Source organism: Cyprinodon tularosa, unplaced genomic scaffold, assembly GCF_016077235.1.
Source record: "Cyprinodon tularosa strain WSP-4 unplaced genomic scaffold, ASM1607723v1 ctg657, whole genome shotgun sequence".
Lineage (NCBI taxonomy): Eukaryota > Metazoa > Chordata > Actinopteri > Cyprinodontiformes > Cyprinodontidae > Cyprinodon > Cyprinodon tularosa.
In genome coordinates, this window is record NW_024039404.1 from 60,647 (window position 1) to 76,130 (window position 15,484).

At 37.0% G+C, this 15,484-nt stretch overlaps 1 protein-coding gene across 2 annotated transcripts; it reads right to left on the minus strand.

The window, feature by feature from the left end:
• Positions 1 to 5,118: 5,118 nt before the first annotated feature.
• On the minus strand, positions 5,119 to 14,733 carry tmem151ba (transmembrane protein 151Ba). Of its 2 annotated transcripts, none has more exons than XM_038309097.1 (2): positions 14,190 to 14,733; positions 5,119 to 8,162 (listed from the first exon to the last, which is right to left on the minus strand). In XM_038309097.1, the coding sequence occupies exons 1-2, from the start codon at positions 14,271 to 14,273 to the stop codon at positions 6,723 to 6,725; spliced, it is 1,524 nt and encodes a 507-aa protein (XP_038165025.1). In that variant the 5' UTR covers positions 14,274 to 14,733; the 3' UTR covers positions 5,119 to 6,722. The 2 variants fall into 2 exon arrangements, with proteins under 2 accessions (XP_038165025.1, XP_038165024.1); XM_038309096.1 differs by having other exon boundaries at positions 5,119 to 8,165.
• Between the last annotated feature and the right edge of the window lie 751 nt (positions 14,734 to 15,484).

Here is a 15,484-nt window from a genome sequence, read left to right on the forward strand (position 1 = left end):
CTAAAGCTAATATTTACATGAACAGTCATCACTCTTAACTTTATCTTATTTACAGTACAAAGCCTCCCTGCCCTACACACAAATTTATACGAATACAAAAAGGTGAGTCCCAGTCATTCTCGAGTCAAAGAGCACATACAATCTTTTTTTTTTTTTTTTTTTTACTAATCTACCTACCACACATGATAAAGGGTTTAATGCATTGCATTACAAAATCCTCTATTCTAACAGAAGAAAGCTACTGGCCTCTCAGACAGGTTTATATATCAAGATGTTTTTTTTTGGTAATGTTGAATGTAAACCTTGCCCAAGTAAAACAAATCTTCTGGAATATTATTAGTAAAAAAAAAAAAAAAAGAGTGTGATGAAATTTCACAGTGAGGTTTGCAGACGGATTATAACTGTGAGGATGTGATGATTTCAGACTGATAAAAACTAAATTATCTCTAAAGTTTGAGGAAACAGATATGACCAAACCAAGTAAAACCGATCAACTTGGGTTGTTTCTTTAGCGTTAGTTCAGCTGATGCCTTTGAGTCTTTATTTTTTTAGCCTTTCAGCGTTTTCCAGGCTAAGGACCCCAAAACTGATGGCGAGATGGAGCGGGGACCCCCTAACTATATATATTGTATGAAATTGTGTTATATCAATCTGGTCCTATAACCACTCTATTACATATGACGTAATATAATGAAAGTATTTCAATTCCTGTGTGTCGCTAAATGTGTGCATTGATGACTGAAAGACATCTTCTACCTCCATTTATTTGTTTACTACAGTGTGTTGATTCATGTTGATGTGTATTTATAGACATTTCAATTAGTGGAAAAAATTGATGGGGGAATATGAAAAAAAAAAAAAGTCTAATCAACCAAAACTTACGTGACCCCCCTTGCAGTACCTCTGCAGACCCCCTAGGGGTCGCGGACCCCTGTTGAAGACCTCTATCATAAGCAATATATAAAAATGTGATGATAAAAATGTATCTTATTGTAACCATAGCAGATTAACACACAGATGCTGCAACAATTTGTCTCAGAGCTTGGACCTAGTAATGAGTTAACATCCGAGGTCAGTCTGAGATTTCTGTGTTGTTGCCGTGCTGACTATTAGCAGATGATCAACCAATAGAAATATATTCCATTACATATGATCAAAAAGAATGTATAATTCAAATTATATTGTATGTGGGTTAGTTGGAGGATGTCTGAATCTATTAAATTCTTTAAACTTGGAACAAGAAAATATCAAGTCTAGTATACAAAAAGAACCGAGCAGCACACTAACATCAGAATGAAGGAATGTTTAAAGCCAAATGGCTGTCTCATACTATCCTGAGGTTTAGGGATATTGCATAGGTGCTATCTATACATTTTTGATCATTTAAACAGTCGAGATTTAATCTAGCTTCCGTTCGTATTTGATGTATTTTAGTGTTTGCTACAAGGACGGTTCCAAAAATAAAACCCTCTATGAAATACAGTGAGTTTGGTGGCTTTCTACCTCACATCTAAACCCAAATATGCAACAATCACTATTAAATTAAAGCATAAGGACAGTGTTACTGATAGCAAAAAGATATTAACAAAACACACCACTGTGTCCAAAATTATGCAAAGTCTGCAAATCCTTTTGCTATTTTCATAGTTTAAACTACATATATGACAACTCACAGCTACTGAAGAGGGAAGTCAAATGCAAACTACAGTGGCCTTCACCTTTAAAGGAGAAGTCCGGTCAGCAAGGAATATTCAACGGATCATTATCTACACCTAAAACTAATACGTTTGCAGTGATTTAATGAATTTAGTGTTAATCAGTAAAAAAATACAAATAATAATTTTCGCCCGATAACTTAGTCTGGGAGGGGCTATTTTTGCCCAAATATAATAACACCTCACTCCTGACATCTTCTGGCAGTGACGTCACGGTGTGGTAAGCCGAAGGCCATTCTCCACACTTTACAAGCAAAAATCAATGGGAACTATTATACACACCTGCAATCAACAACAATTATTTGAGATTTTGAGAGGACTTCACCATTAAAGTTCACAAGAGCTATAAAGTGACAATGCCCACTTGTATGGCAGTTGGATGTTGTAATACATCGGGTAAAAGTGAAAAAAACATTTGTTATTCCACCTTTCTGATTCCTTATCCTACACGGACGGGTTCGTCATTGGATTGCCAACTTGAGGTTTGCCATCGAATTTCTGGCGTGAGAAAAAACACGTAATATGTAGCCAGCATTCCGAAGGGGAATTTTTTCAAGATGACTAGAGAACTGGGACTTGCTCAAAAGCCAATACCGCACTGTGACGCTACAAACTGGCAGGTGGCAGTAGTGTTCTTTGAAAAACATAGAGGCCTCCAGTAAAGCACATTCAAATAAAAATGTATCTTCGTCGCGTGACGACAAAGCTGTGCGACGCTGGAGAAAGCACAACAAGGAAGATGGCAACAACTATAGAACAGTAGCATGCACTGCGGCAGAAGTGGCTTTCAATGGTGCGCTCCATTGAAAGCTAAAAGTTCTCTTTTCTGTTGCTGTTGTTCAATAAAAGTACATTTTAAGATCATTTGAGGCAAGAATATTGTACTTTAAAGCATCACTATATGGTCCATTTACCGATTCAATGCGTAATTATAAAACAATTTCCGAAGTTGGACTTCCGAGGCTGATGGCAGCCAGGGCTAACCGCAGCCCGTCTGCAGCAGCCCTCTCTCGGCATAGTCGTGTGTGAAGGACCGCTGACTCTGATGGCAATTTTTGAACCAGCTTCGGAATCAAGTTTGGAAGGATTAGACTTGGGGTTTTTGTTGAAATGTGAGCAGGATGTGGCTCTACGCTCAGTCATTTTTAAGAAGGACGTATTCGCCGTTTTACCAACAGGCTGTTTGTTTACACTCCCCCACCTGCTTCCTGTCACAGTCAGTTGCGCTCATTGGTCAGCGTTCAACAATCTTCTGATGTCTCATTCATCAGGGCCAGACTAACTTACACATTTAATCTCACATTTAGTCTGGTTCATCAGGCTAGATGGGGTGTGCTTTGGTGGGGCAGTGGTTAGCCCACACGACCCTTGTATGGAGGCCTTAGGCCTCGACACGGGTGACCTGGGTTTGAATCTGTGTTGTAAAAACAAAACCCTCACACAACCTTTCAACTTTGTAGGAACAAGTCCACATCCTCACAGCTCCTACAACGTACTCTACAGTAGGCATGAGCTGGTTCTCTGTGTATTCCTCTGTGATGGACCACAGATCCTTCTGGATGATTTCAAGTTAAAGCCACAGTCTGTGACCGGTATCTAATTAAGCTCTAATCTTGCTTTGTCTTTATGCTTGTGATGGTAGGAGAGAAATCCATTTTTATCTGGCATCTTGGTTGGCATATAGACTGATTTTACAGAGACTTGGTTACTTTTTCAATATGAAGTTATGCTACAAAATTTTAAAGATTATTTAAAGTGTTTTACACATCATTACTAAGGGTACAACAAAGTGAGGAGGATGTTGTGAAACTAAAGCTAAAACCAATGTTTTATTTACATTTTACATTTCGAAACAGATCTCATTTATGGTTTCATTTTCATATTAGTTTGCATTTCTATTAATCAGCACTACTATTGAGAATGGCCTGAAGATAAGTACTGTTTATTTGCTTTTTGTTTTTTTTTTGGGGGGGGGGTGTATTTTAATGAATGTGGAACAAGCACTATTAAATCCAGACCTGTCTTTAGAGCCAGATACAAAAAAAAAAAAAACTCTGGATGCCTCTCTGATATACATCAGCAGCAATGCAGAGCTTGCAAGACAATATCTGTGTTACATTATGATGAAAGTCCTTTTTGATTTATTTATGGCCTCATGGAAAACATCAGAAAGAATGTTTGACCTGATTTATAGGAAGAGGCGATTTTCAAGCAGGATGACATCAGAAAATCAATGTCTCCATGACATAGTACAGACTGCTGCACTGTAGTTTTATTAGGAAGAGGCTGAGATGAGATGGTTCTCATTGGGAAAGCTGATATTTGTTGCAAATAGTTGATGCTAGGCACTTAAACACAGAGGTAGCCTGGGTAGTGCAGCCAAATGTGAAATAAAAAAGATATGGTTTAAAATGATTATCCTGTTTAGGAGTCTTATGTCCCTCAGCCACTCCTTGCTAAATTATTTATCATCCTCCTGTTCTATATTTGGCAAGGAGGGGAGTATAATGTCATTGCAAACACACTGGTTTCTGCTTACTGGATCATTATCTCTACCAGACATTTAATGTTTTTATCTGTGCTGATTTTGAATGAATGGCTCTAATCTGAATCTTCTACATGCCTTTTTTTGCCTTCCTACATAGGCCTCACTAATGACCTCATCAGAGGCATTTTTATGATAAGAAACTCCCGAGTCCTGCTCAGCTTTGACTCAGTCATTGTGCATGACTATTCTAAGCTAAGTGTGTTTGTTGCCCTACTTGTGCATCAGTACACTATTGTTCTTATCAAATTCAATTCCAATCAATTCAGTCATTCAGTTTAATTGAACTTAAAGTGTTCACACCCTGTGTTTATATCAAGATTTTATCTCAATGACCAAGAAAATTAGTGCATAATTGTGAAGTGGAAGGAAAGTGATGTATGGTTTTCAAATCTTTCTAGAAATCAAATTATGGAAAGTATTCAGTCCCCCAGATGCTCCTTTCTACATGCTGAACTATAGACATTATCGACTATAGACATGGCATTCTTTTCACATCCCAGTTGAATAATAACATCAGATTTAATGTTTATAAATGATTCTGACAAACAGACTTTATGTGCTAGTTCTGACATTTTGAAGACTCAGATGCCTAAAGAATAAAAATAAATGTCATGAATATAGAAGAACAAATCTTTGCAAAAGAAATTCTTTTTTTTTTTAATCCGTACAATGAGAGCTGTATATATGTTAGGACAGTAATGAACTTACACTGTTAATATGATACTGAGCCTGGTTCTGCTGGAGGTTTCTTCCTGTTAAAAGGGAGTTTTTCCTCTCCACTGTCACTACAAGCATGCTTAGTGTGAAGGATTGCATTTGAGTCAATGAGTCGATGCAACCAACTGGTTTTCCTTAGATAGAAAACTTTGTATCAATTTGAATGTATGATCTGGTTGAACTGTAAAGTGCCTTGAGATGACTTGTGTTGTGAATTGTCACTATATAAATAAACTGAATTGAAACTGAATTGAATATCTATAGTTTACTGTGTGTTTGCCTGATTTTGAAATAGTTCAAATTACTCACAGAAGACAGAATAGTCAGAGGTTTTACTCAAGTAGGAGTAGCGATACTTTATAAGAATATTGCTCAAGTAAAAGTAAAAAGTATGGCACATAAACCTACTCTTAAAAGTACATTTTTGTTCAAATTGTTACTCAAGTAAATGTAACTGAGTAAATGAATCTAATTACTACCCACCCCTGGTGTATGGACAGATTTTCATTTGGATTTAGGTTCGTACTTTGACTAAGTCATTATAATACATGCATGTGCTTTGCTTTAATCCATTCCAGTGCATGTCTTGTATGTTTTTAATTCTTGCCCTGCTGGAAGTTGAACCGTTATTTCATCCTTATATACTCTGCAGCCTTAATCAGGTTTTCTTCGAGTACTGACTTGTATTTAGTGCCATTCATCTTTTCATCAGCTCTGACCAGCTTTCCTGCACCTGCTTAAGAAAAGCATTGCCCTACCACCGCCATTTCATTGTGGGGAGGGTGTTTTGCAATGTGCAGCCAAACATAGGGTTCAAGTAGGCCAAAAAGTTTTGGTCTTTTCTGAGAGAAGCATCTTCATCCAGCTGTCCGCCTCAACCCCCTTCATGACCTGTGGCAACCTGAAAGCAAGACTTTGTGTAGGTTTTTTTCTTGCTACTCTTAAAGGCGTTTTTTATTTTATTTAATTTTTTTCCTGTTTTGCCATGATTTGCAGTCTCTCTTACAAAATTCCTTCCTGGATTATAAAATATGTTCAAAGCTTGGGATATTCTTTGAAGCCTAAACCTGCTTTAAATTTCTCCTCGGCGTTGTTTCTAACCTGCCTGCTGATTTTCTTGGTTTCAGTGATGCTATCTGTTTTACAAACACAACCTTTCAAGGTTCCTCTGGAATTTATTTCGAGGTATTGGAATATAGGGTGTTAAAACAAATACAAACCACAGTATTTTTGATGTCTATTTGAATAAACAAAACAAAAAAAAAACTCTAATAATGATCCACATGATGGTGATCAAGTTACTAGCGCTGTTGCATTACAATCCAGGCTGGGATCTGCATGTGTCTGCCTGCAATCTGAATGTTCTCCCTACGCACGCTTGGCTTCTTTCCTCCAACTCGAGCTTCCTCAAACAGTATAGAAAACCTTTAAGTTAGGTAAACTGGTTTCTCTAAATTATCTTTATGTTTGAATATCCATGATTTTTTTTTTTCCTAAGTGCGTCTCATGCTCTGTGACTATGTGTTGCACGTGAAACCTTGAGGTATAAAATGATGGATGAATCATTTTCCTTCCACTTTACACTACTGCATTAATTTGTGTTATGTAGAAATCTGTGTTTCTATTTTGAATAAAAGAGGAAAAACTCACATTAAATCAACATTAGAATTGTGTAACATTCCAAACCAGGAGTAAAGAGGTCTTTCAGCCCCAGTTTGTTTCATCTTTTTGGCAGCTGTTGGTCAGAGAGATGTCTCAACACAGGAGCCATTCCTGTGCAGAGAGCGGTGGTCATGGTTGAGGCATCCTTCGTTGCGATGCACGATGAGCACAGGAAAGCACAGGGCATCCTGATAGGCTGGAGGATTCTCCTCGCTGGTCTGCTGTCCTGACAGACAGCGAGTGCTCTCAGTGGGACAGGATTGCTCATTCAGGCTCCCGCTGCTCCTCCACAGGCAGCTCCGCCTGGACCCGTACAGCCGCCCTAAAGAGAAGCGGCTGGCGCTGAAGGGGATGCGGGGGCTCGCTGTGTTGCAAATGCTCAGAGCGCTGCGGGAGAAGATGGAGGAGCTGCTGATGGTGCGGTGGCAACGTTCACAATTCTGCCTGTAGCTGCCATAGCGCCCGCATATAGAGTAGCTGTTGCCGCTCCCTGAAAGCTGGGCCAGATCCATCAGGACTGCTTCCGAGTAGCTGGGCACCAGCTGCTGGTTGGAGCGAATGTGCCACTCTAGCTCTGTGCTGTCAATAGTGTTGACTCGTGGGATACGTCGACAATATGGACGCTCTTCAGATGGCGTTGCTGGCACATAGTCAAAACCAAACAGCTTTTCTACATGGTAGTGCACGCAGGCTGTGCGGTACTCCATCAGAACCCGCAGAGGCCAAGACAGAGTGAAAGCAGCAGCCACCCAGAAAGCAGAGTTGGAAGCGTACCAGGGAGGATGAGTGGGGTCAGAAAAGGCAATCATGTGCTCCTTAAAGTCAACATTCTTCAAATGCATCCCCTCACGGGCTTCCATGTAGTCATCTAGGCCCTCGTTTTCTGTAAAGAAGCGAGCCCGCTGTGTTAGATATGTGTTTTCTGAGTCCACGTTGGCAAAGCTAAAGCACTTAGTGAACCTCAGCCTGCTGATAGGGAATCCCTCCAAACCTAGGAGGTGCTTTGAGATGTCCTTAACCCCACAGTTACCATAGTCAAACTCTGCCTCAGCGACATGGGTGTTCACTCTCTCATGATAAACCTGCGTGGTGGTGTACGCATCTCCGTTTCGGTAGCGGGTCACCTGCCGGGTCCTCCTGACATAGTGGTAGCTGATGGCCTTCCACCAGACGCAGGGCGTGGCCTGCTGCATTCGCTGTATGCGCTCCGCCACGCTGTCCACGTCCACCTTATACTGCAGCTCGTTCCTGGCGTGGCAGTGCCAGCACTCTACCAGGTAGACCACGTAGAGCATGACCAGGAAAGCCAGAGGGATGTAGATGTAGCCGTTGGAGCACGGACTGTCGTGGTACATCATAGACTTTCCCTTGTAGGCTCTGTCGAAGGAGAGACGCGTGACCTTTGCCACCTGGCACCAGGCTATCACCCCCACGCAGCCGTACATGAGCAGGGACAGAAGCAGGCATTTCCAGTGAGACTCCTGGCACAATGACTTGGTCAAAGACTGTTTGTGGGGATGCTGCTGCAGGAAAAGAGGGACACACGGAAGTCAGCAGTAATAATAAGCTAATACAGCAAATACAACATTTATTATAAAACTGCAATCGAATTATAACATGAATTACATATGAAAAGAAAAAGCTGAAGGTAGTAGCTTATAAAAATAAAATATTTATTAAAGAACTGCTTCTGAAGTGCTTTTAAATTTTATATATGAGCTGTTTACATGTGAGCTGTATCAACCTGCCTGATGTCTAGGACTGAGCATGTAATAATACGCTGATTCATAAGCTGTTTTAATCTTAATGCCAATGATATAGCCTCTAATATATCCATCATCTCATCAGTATCTGTTTGTCAATTCTATCAGTTCACACATGACTGTGCATGAATGGAGAACAGCACTTTCCTCTGTTTGTTCTACTCCTAACTGAGATATTTTTTCTCAGTTTTAGCTCCTCCCTCTCTTAATTTAAAGTCAGTTTTTGTCATTGAAGTTTGCATGAAGCAGTTATCTGTACAGAAGGTTTTTTTTTTTTTAAGTCACAGTTTTAGAACCTCTTAGATTTACACCGTACCATACAGTTTTAATTCCTAATTAAAGTGCTTCAGTAGGATGACTGGTATTCTCCCCTTCCATTCTTCACTTGCTGCAGCAAACTGCCGGTCAGCTGGCTGATAGGAGGTAACATCATGCCACGAGGATACCAACCATCATTTATCTTATTTATACACTATAATTGGGAAGTTGTTGATTAGCTCCCTGTGTTTTTCTAAGCTTTTTACTCCGTGTCAAAATTACTATAAATTAAAACAATGGCTGCAACTAATGATTATGTTGCAAATCAATTAATCAGTCGATTATTTTTTCGTTTAATCAATTAATAATCGGTTAGCCAATCTGATTTTTTATTAAATTAAACGAGGTTAAACTAAAACTTTTTTGGATGGGGCATATTGACAGACAAAAACATATTTTGTTTGTCTTAAATGCAAAATGTTTATATATTTTTTCACAATTTTGATATAATTGCTGCTCTAAGTGGGTCGCTAAAAGGACAGCTAAAGGACAGCTAAAACAAAAAGTCAGCTAAAAGTATATTTTTCTATCTCTATACTAAAATAGTTGATGATATTTCAATAACCGATTAATTATGATCAATCTGATTACTTGTGTCAGCCTTAATTCAATGTATAGAAAATTGTCATAATCCTTATTTTATGTCAGTTGCAGCAAGAATAATTGTTTTCTGTTTAAAATAAAGGCAATATGATCATGGTTAGTTTAAATATTTACAGTATGGACTCAAATACACATCAATTCACATTGACGTTGATTAAAAGATATCACTTGTGTAGCACTTTGAGATTTTTCTTAATGAAAAGTGCGGTACAAATTGGATTTATTATTATTATTATATAATCCAGTTCCATAGATCATCTTTAAAATACACTTTTATTTTTAAATTCATACAAGAAGGCAGACAAGTAAAAGCTGTTTTTGATTAAAAAATCTGACAACTGTTAGCGCTTACAAATAAAATGGTCAAATCATTTTTAGGTTGGATTTTTTTCTTAGTGGATAATGATGTAAATTTGGACTGCACCAAACAATAATTTTGCTAATTGTTTAATCTGTTTATTATTTTTTTCAATAATCGATAAATAATCGGCTAGCCAAAGTTTCCTTAAAGAACACTTTTTAGAAATTAAAACAGGTGAAAATAAAAATTTTCCACTTGAGGAGTTCTGGACAGAGCATATTGACAGATGAAAAATAATTTTTCTTTTTATCTTAAATGCAAAATGTTGATAAATATTTTTACAGTCTCTGTATAATTACTGCTCTAGGGGGGTTGCTCTGTCAGCTAAAGGCATGTTTTATAGTCTCTATACTCCAGTTAATGATTAATCGATTACTAAATTAGTTGAGAATTCTTTCAAGGATCGATTAATCGGATTAATTGTTTCAGCCCTAATGTAAATATACGTGTTAGAAAGGGAGTTGTCTTTTAAATTGAGCTAATTGAAAATAGTATTGTGACAGGCTTTATCAATATAACATTGTATCATGATAAAGCTGCTGATTTAAACGCCCTTTTTATTCATGATTATCATAATAATGTGAGAAAACCAAGTCATAAAACTGTAAATTTTAGTCTAAAGTAAGGACTATCCTGGTAACTAGTTTGGCTGACCATAAATCAAACAAATAAATTATGAAGATTTGTCTTTCGGCCATGATAAAAATGACCACAAAAAGCAGTATGACCAATATATTATTGTTTTGTTTTTCATAGATTTTAACATCAAGATTGTCCTATGCAAGCATATTTTAAAATATAATGGTTGGACTGATTGAAATCAGGCAATTTTATATCAGAGAAACAGCACACACCACCTGTGACACTTTTAGACTACAAAGGCGCAACAGAAAAAACTGTATTATACTGAATCTTTTTTGTATATTTTTTTCACATAAAATAGTTCTAGTGCATATACTCAGTGAAAATAAAAACCATGACATTCCATTTTTACCCTCTACCGTCACCCTTTATCAACAGGACTACGTTATTAGTTTTCTCCCCTATACTATGTTAACATTTTGCATTATCCTGGAAAAACAAACTATCCAGATAGTCCATAGCCCTGTGTATCATCAGGTGCTTTCTTTTATTAATCTCAAAGGATGTGTACATGATATAGATCTAGGAATTGAGGTTGCAACAGTAGTTTCTAATCAGTTAACTCTTTGTAGACTGATTTAAATACAATTTTTGGATCAGTATCCTGCTAAAAAGCATAGTGGTGACCGATTTAGTGGAGTCCACCAGATTCTACAGATATCAAGAGGGTTCCCAATGGAAACAAAAGAAACAGGTACGAAGCATGATGGTTCCTCCACTGTGCTTCAAAAGTAGGTACTTTTTCACATAATTATCATATTTATTTTTTTTATCCCAAATCAACTCTGAGTGTTTTCTGCTAATTAACTCAGGCTAAGTTTTATTTTAGGATTTCTGTTTAAAGACTAAAAAAGATTAGACTGAAGGTTGATAGTTTCCCTTTAAAGCCTTTTTGGGTTTATTTGGCTGTTAGTTTTGGATCATGATCTGGATAATTCTGCAACACAGTGGCAATCTATTTTTAGGTTTCTTTCAAATGCTATTAGATATTTCCTTAAATATCTCCATGTTTTAAATCATCTTCATTAGTTTGAAATCTACCAGCCTTTGTGAAAAAATAGGTCAACAATATTCCAGGTTCTCCACTGTAACAGTCAGTGGGGGAATTTACCATACATTCAAATGTTGTGTATGACAAACCAACATGCTTTTAATAAAAAAAAAAAAAAAAACGAATGCAAATTTCTAGACTTATATAAATTATATTAATATTAATAAAGCTTGTGCACAACTTTTATATCAGTAGGAATATAATCGTTTAATTTTATTTTATTTAAAAAAATGCTTATTTTGTGATGTGGGGAGTTGTTTCTTCCACATACTCCAGCAGAAAAGATATATCTTTGTTAATATAGCTTTCCTTCACTATACTATCCTCAGCATGTTTTATACATCAGTTTCATAATGAATCCAACATACTGGTTCTGTGCGCCCTCACTAACAGACAAACATTAATAATAGATGACTCTTTTTCATCCATAATTATCCTCCCTACTTTGGTCACATGATCCTCAAGTGTCTTGCCAACCTATAAGGCTACACCCCATGGAGCACAGGGGACAAACAGTGAAACTCCCTACTGAGAAAAGGCAGCTCCTTATTTACTCAACAGAACCCTACCTTTGCTTAAATGGAAATAATAAACGCCACATGCTGTACTTTTAGGCTCATGTTACATTTAATGTTTAAATGGCAAAGATAACATTTCTATGCAAGGTTGTGATCCCTATGAATAGATGTGTGAGAAATATAAAAATAAATGCACCTGTGTGCAGAAGAACATGCTTTGATAGGTGAAATTTATTAACACTGATGTGAGAGGAATATAAAATAGAATCATTTTGAGCAACAAATGAGATGCCAACTATGAATCCACTGTCTGAAAACATGGAGGAGCTGTTCATTAGAGCTGATAGCAGAGAAAGAAAGGAAGTGACTCAGCATCATAAACACTGTAATGCGGACATTTCTGTTATGTTGACAAAGAGATGCCTTTGCACTTAGTAAAAGATATAGTGTAGGATGTTTTTTTTCCCCCCCGAATGGATCATCAAAATAATTGGTATTCCTAATTGTCAATCATTCTGGTGATATGTTTAAGGAAGGCTCTCTTATCTGCTCATCCCAATTTTTACTTACTGGTGGTGAGTCTGACATAGTGAAAAAAATTGCAAATCTTCTTTTGGAAAGTAAGATTGGATGAGCGATGCAAACAGCAACTTTTAAACAGAATGTGCACAAGTAGAAATGGGCTTGTGCACGCTCTCACGCGTTTAATAGGCTTTACCTGTCAGGAGAGGGTACAGGGTTGTGCATGTGCACTTTTTTTGGACAGGGCAGGTCTTTTCAAAAATTCACAAAAAATCCTCCACTATACCTTTAACGACATTAAACTGTCTTACAATTGCTAAAGGGATTGATGCTGCCACCGATTAAAGCTTTTAAAAAGAAATATCTGCCCTCATGATTACCTTTTATCCTTCTCCTTAGATGCAATTATCATGGACAAATCGCTATCTTTGTTCTAAGCGAGGGGAAGTGTGAACTGTTCCAAAGTTTACTGATGGATAGTTGCATTAATTTGGATTTGATAAAATCACATAGGACCAACACCAGCAGCTGAGATGGGTCCTTAAATCTTCACTCACTGTGAAACTTACCACTGATCCCCACCCATCTTGTTCAGCCTCCTCAGACACTGATATCCTGATCCCCATCTTGAAATGTACTTTCATCAGAGGTAAAATGCTTCAGACATTTTTTTCAGGTTCAGTAATGGATTCCACACAATGAATGAGAGGACGGTGAGAAATGCCCTGAATATGTATCTCTGTGTGGTTGTTGATTATGCACACTTTTTCTCTCCACTTAGGTTTTCATTATTTTTCTTAGAAACAGCTCAAAGTAAACAATCCACTTCATTGGCAAGGACCTTTTAGTGGCTTCTCTTCCTGTGTAGGGTGTCAGTGAATCTCTGCTGAATAGTCTCCCCCTTAATCATAGTTTTTTTTCTACAAAGAAATATTTTTACGATCTGTTAGACATAATGATCAAGATTAACAGAAGAATTAAAAAACTTTTTTAATATATAATTTTGTATATACTGAATTGATTAATTAGACAAATATTCGTTTTTTTAATCACCAAAATATAATACCTTTAGGTCAATATTTATTAATATACATCTATATTATCCCATCAGTCAAATAGGTATCCAAATACATAAAGTAAAATTCATATATTTATGGTTTTCTTGACGATATCAGTAGCTTATAGTGTTTGTGCTCATTCTACAAAAGCATGTAGTTCAATATAATACTTATACACCCATTTTAAATCAGTGAAACGGTCTTTTGGAGGGAAAAAAAATGATGTGCCTGTAAATAAATGCCACACATTCAGGGATACTTTCTTTTGACATAATAAGAGCAGCTAGGTTACATAAAAACCCTCTTGTGTAATGGATGTGTAACTTATCCAACAGTCTGCAAGAAAGATGAGACATTACACTGTATATATATAAAAAAATAAATAATATTAATCAATGTCAAGTTTAACTGCATTCATAAATTAGACTATTTATTAATGGGTGTTTTAGTGCAGTAATGCATAGATCAGATCGTGGGGTTTCCTGGTTCTTGAGTCTCATTCAAGTTATGTTGTTGCTCTCCTTTGTTCCCCTCATTTCACACCTTTCTCTGGCTTTTAGGATCCAGTCCAAGATCCCTAACAGGTTACTTCAGTCTCATTTTCTTGTATATATTTACACATTTTAATCAGGTTATTCTAATTATGCTGCATGAGCGTTGATATGGTAAGGAAATCGTTCCAGATGTGAAGTGATGAAAACATCTCCATACCTCCTCCCTGGGACTGTCCGCTGCCTCCTCTTGGACCGAGGTGGTGCTGCCTTCACTGGCAGCTGGAGCCGATGCTGGGGACATGATCACAGAGACACAAAAGCCGGAGCATAGATCTCCCGGTGGGTTGGATCTTCTCCAAAACAGGACGAATCATGAACTCCAGGAGAACCCCTCTATACACGTCATCTAAACCGAGTCGGTCCGTCCGGAGCCCGTGGAAAAAAGCCGAGGAGATGCAGCATCCCTGCCTCTGTTTCTCTTTCTTTCAGGTTGGAAGCCTTCCGCTTCAGAAAAAGGATCCAATCAAAGGGCTGAGCAGCCCCGCTGCAGGAGAAGCAGAGATAGGAAAAGGCAAACGCGACATACAGTCAAGTCATCGGTGCTGTCGGTGAGGCCAGTGAGAGTGTTATGCAGGACAAAGAGGCGAGACAGTGGGACACGTGTGAGCAGCCAGTCTGACAGCACAACGTAAATAAGACACACAAAGGCGCAGAGAGGCGCTGCTGCACAGGGAACCACCCTCTGCACGCCACTAGACATGCACTGCTTTGGGGGAGAGCTAACTCCTTCATATACTCCTGTAGTATATATATATTTATATTTATCTCTCGATCTATATATATATATATATATATTATATATACATCTCTCTCTCTCTCTCTCTCTCTCTCTCTATATATATATATATATATATATAGAGAGAGAGAGAGAGAGAGAGAGAGAGAGAGAGAGATCTATATAATATATATCTATATATAACAGATATATAAAGAGATAGATAAAGATATATAGATATGTCTCTATATATAGAGGTATATCTATTTATATATATATATATATATATATATATATATATATATATATATATATATATATATATATATATATATATATATATATATATATACATATAAATATAGATGTATATATAGAGTGAGATATATCTATATGTATCTCTCTACATATATATTATATGTAGATATATATATATATAATGTACATATTATATGCATATAGAATATATATATATATATATATATATATATATATATATATATATATATATATATATATATATATATATATATATATATATATATATATATATATATATATATATATATATATATAATATACATAGATATCCTTCTATAGATATCCTTTGGACTGATTGTATAATATTTACTTAATGTAAGACTGACTGTGACTCAGTAGGAAAAGTAGCCGTCAGGGAAGTTGGTTGTGGGTTTGATTCCCACTATATTCTGCCCAATACTGTTGTGCTTCTTGGC

What these genes read in the sequence shown, in the direction of transcription:
- tmem151ba (XM_038309096.1), bottom strand. Translation starts at nt 14,273, where the DNA reads ATGTCCCCAGCATCGGCTCCAGCTGCCAGTGAAGGCAGCACCACCTCG. An exon ending in CGGACAGTCCCAGGGAGGAG is followed by an intron (nt 8,166 to 14,189) that starts GTATGGAGATGT and finishes CTTTTCCTGCAG; the next exon opens with CAGCATCCCCACAAACAGTC.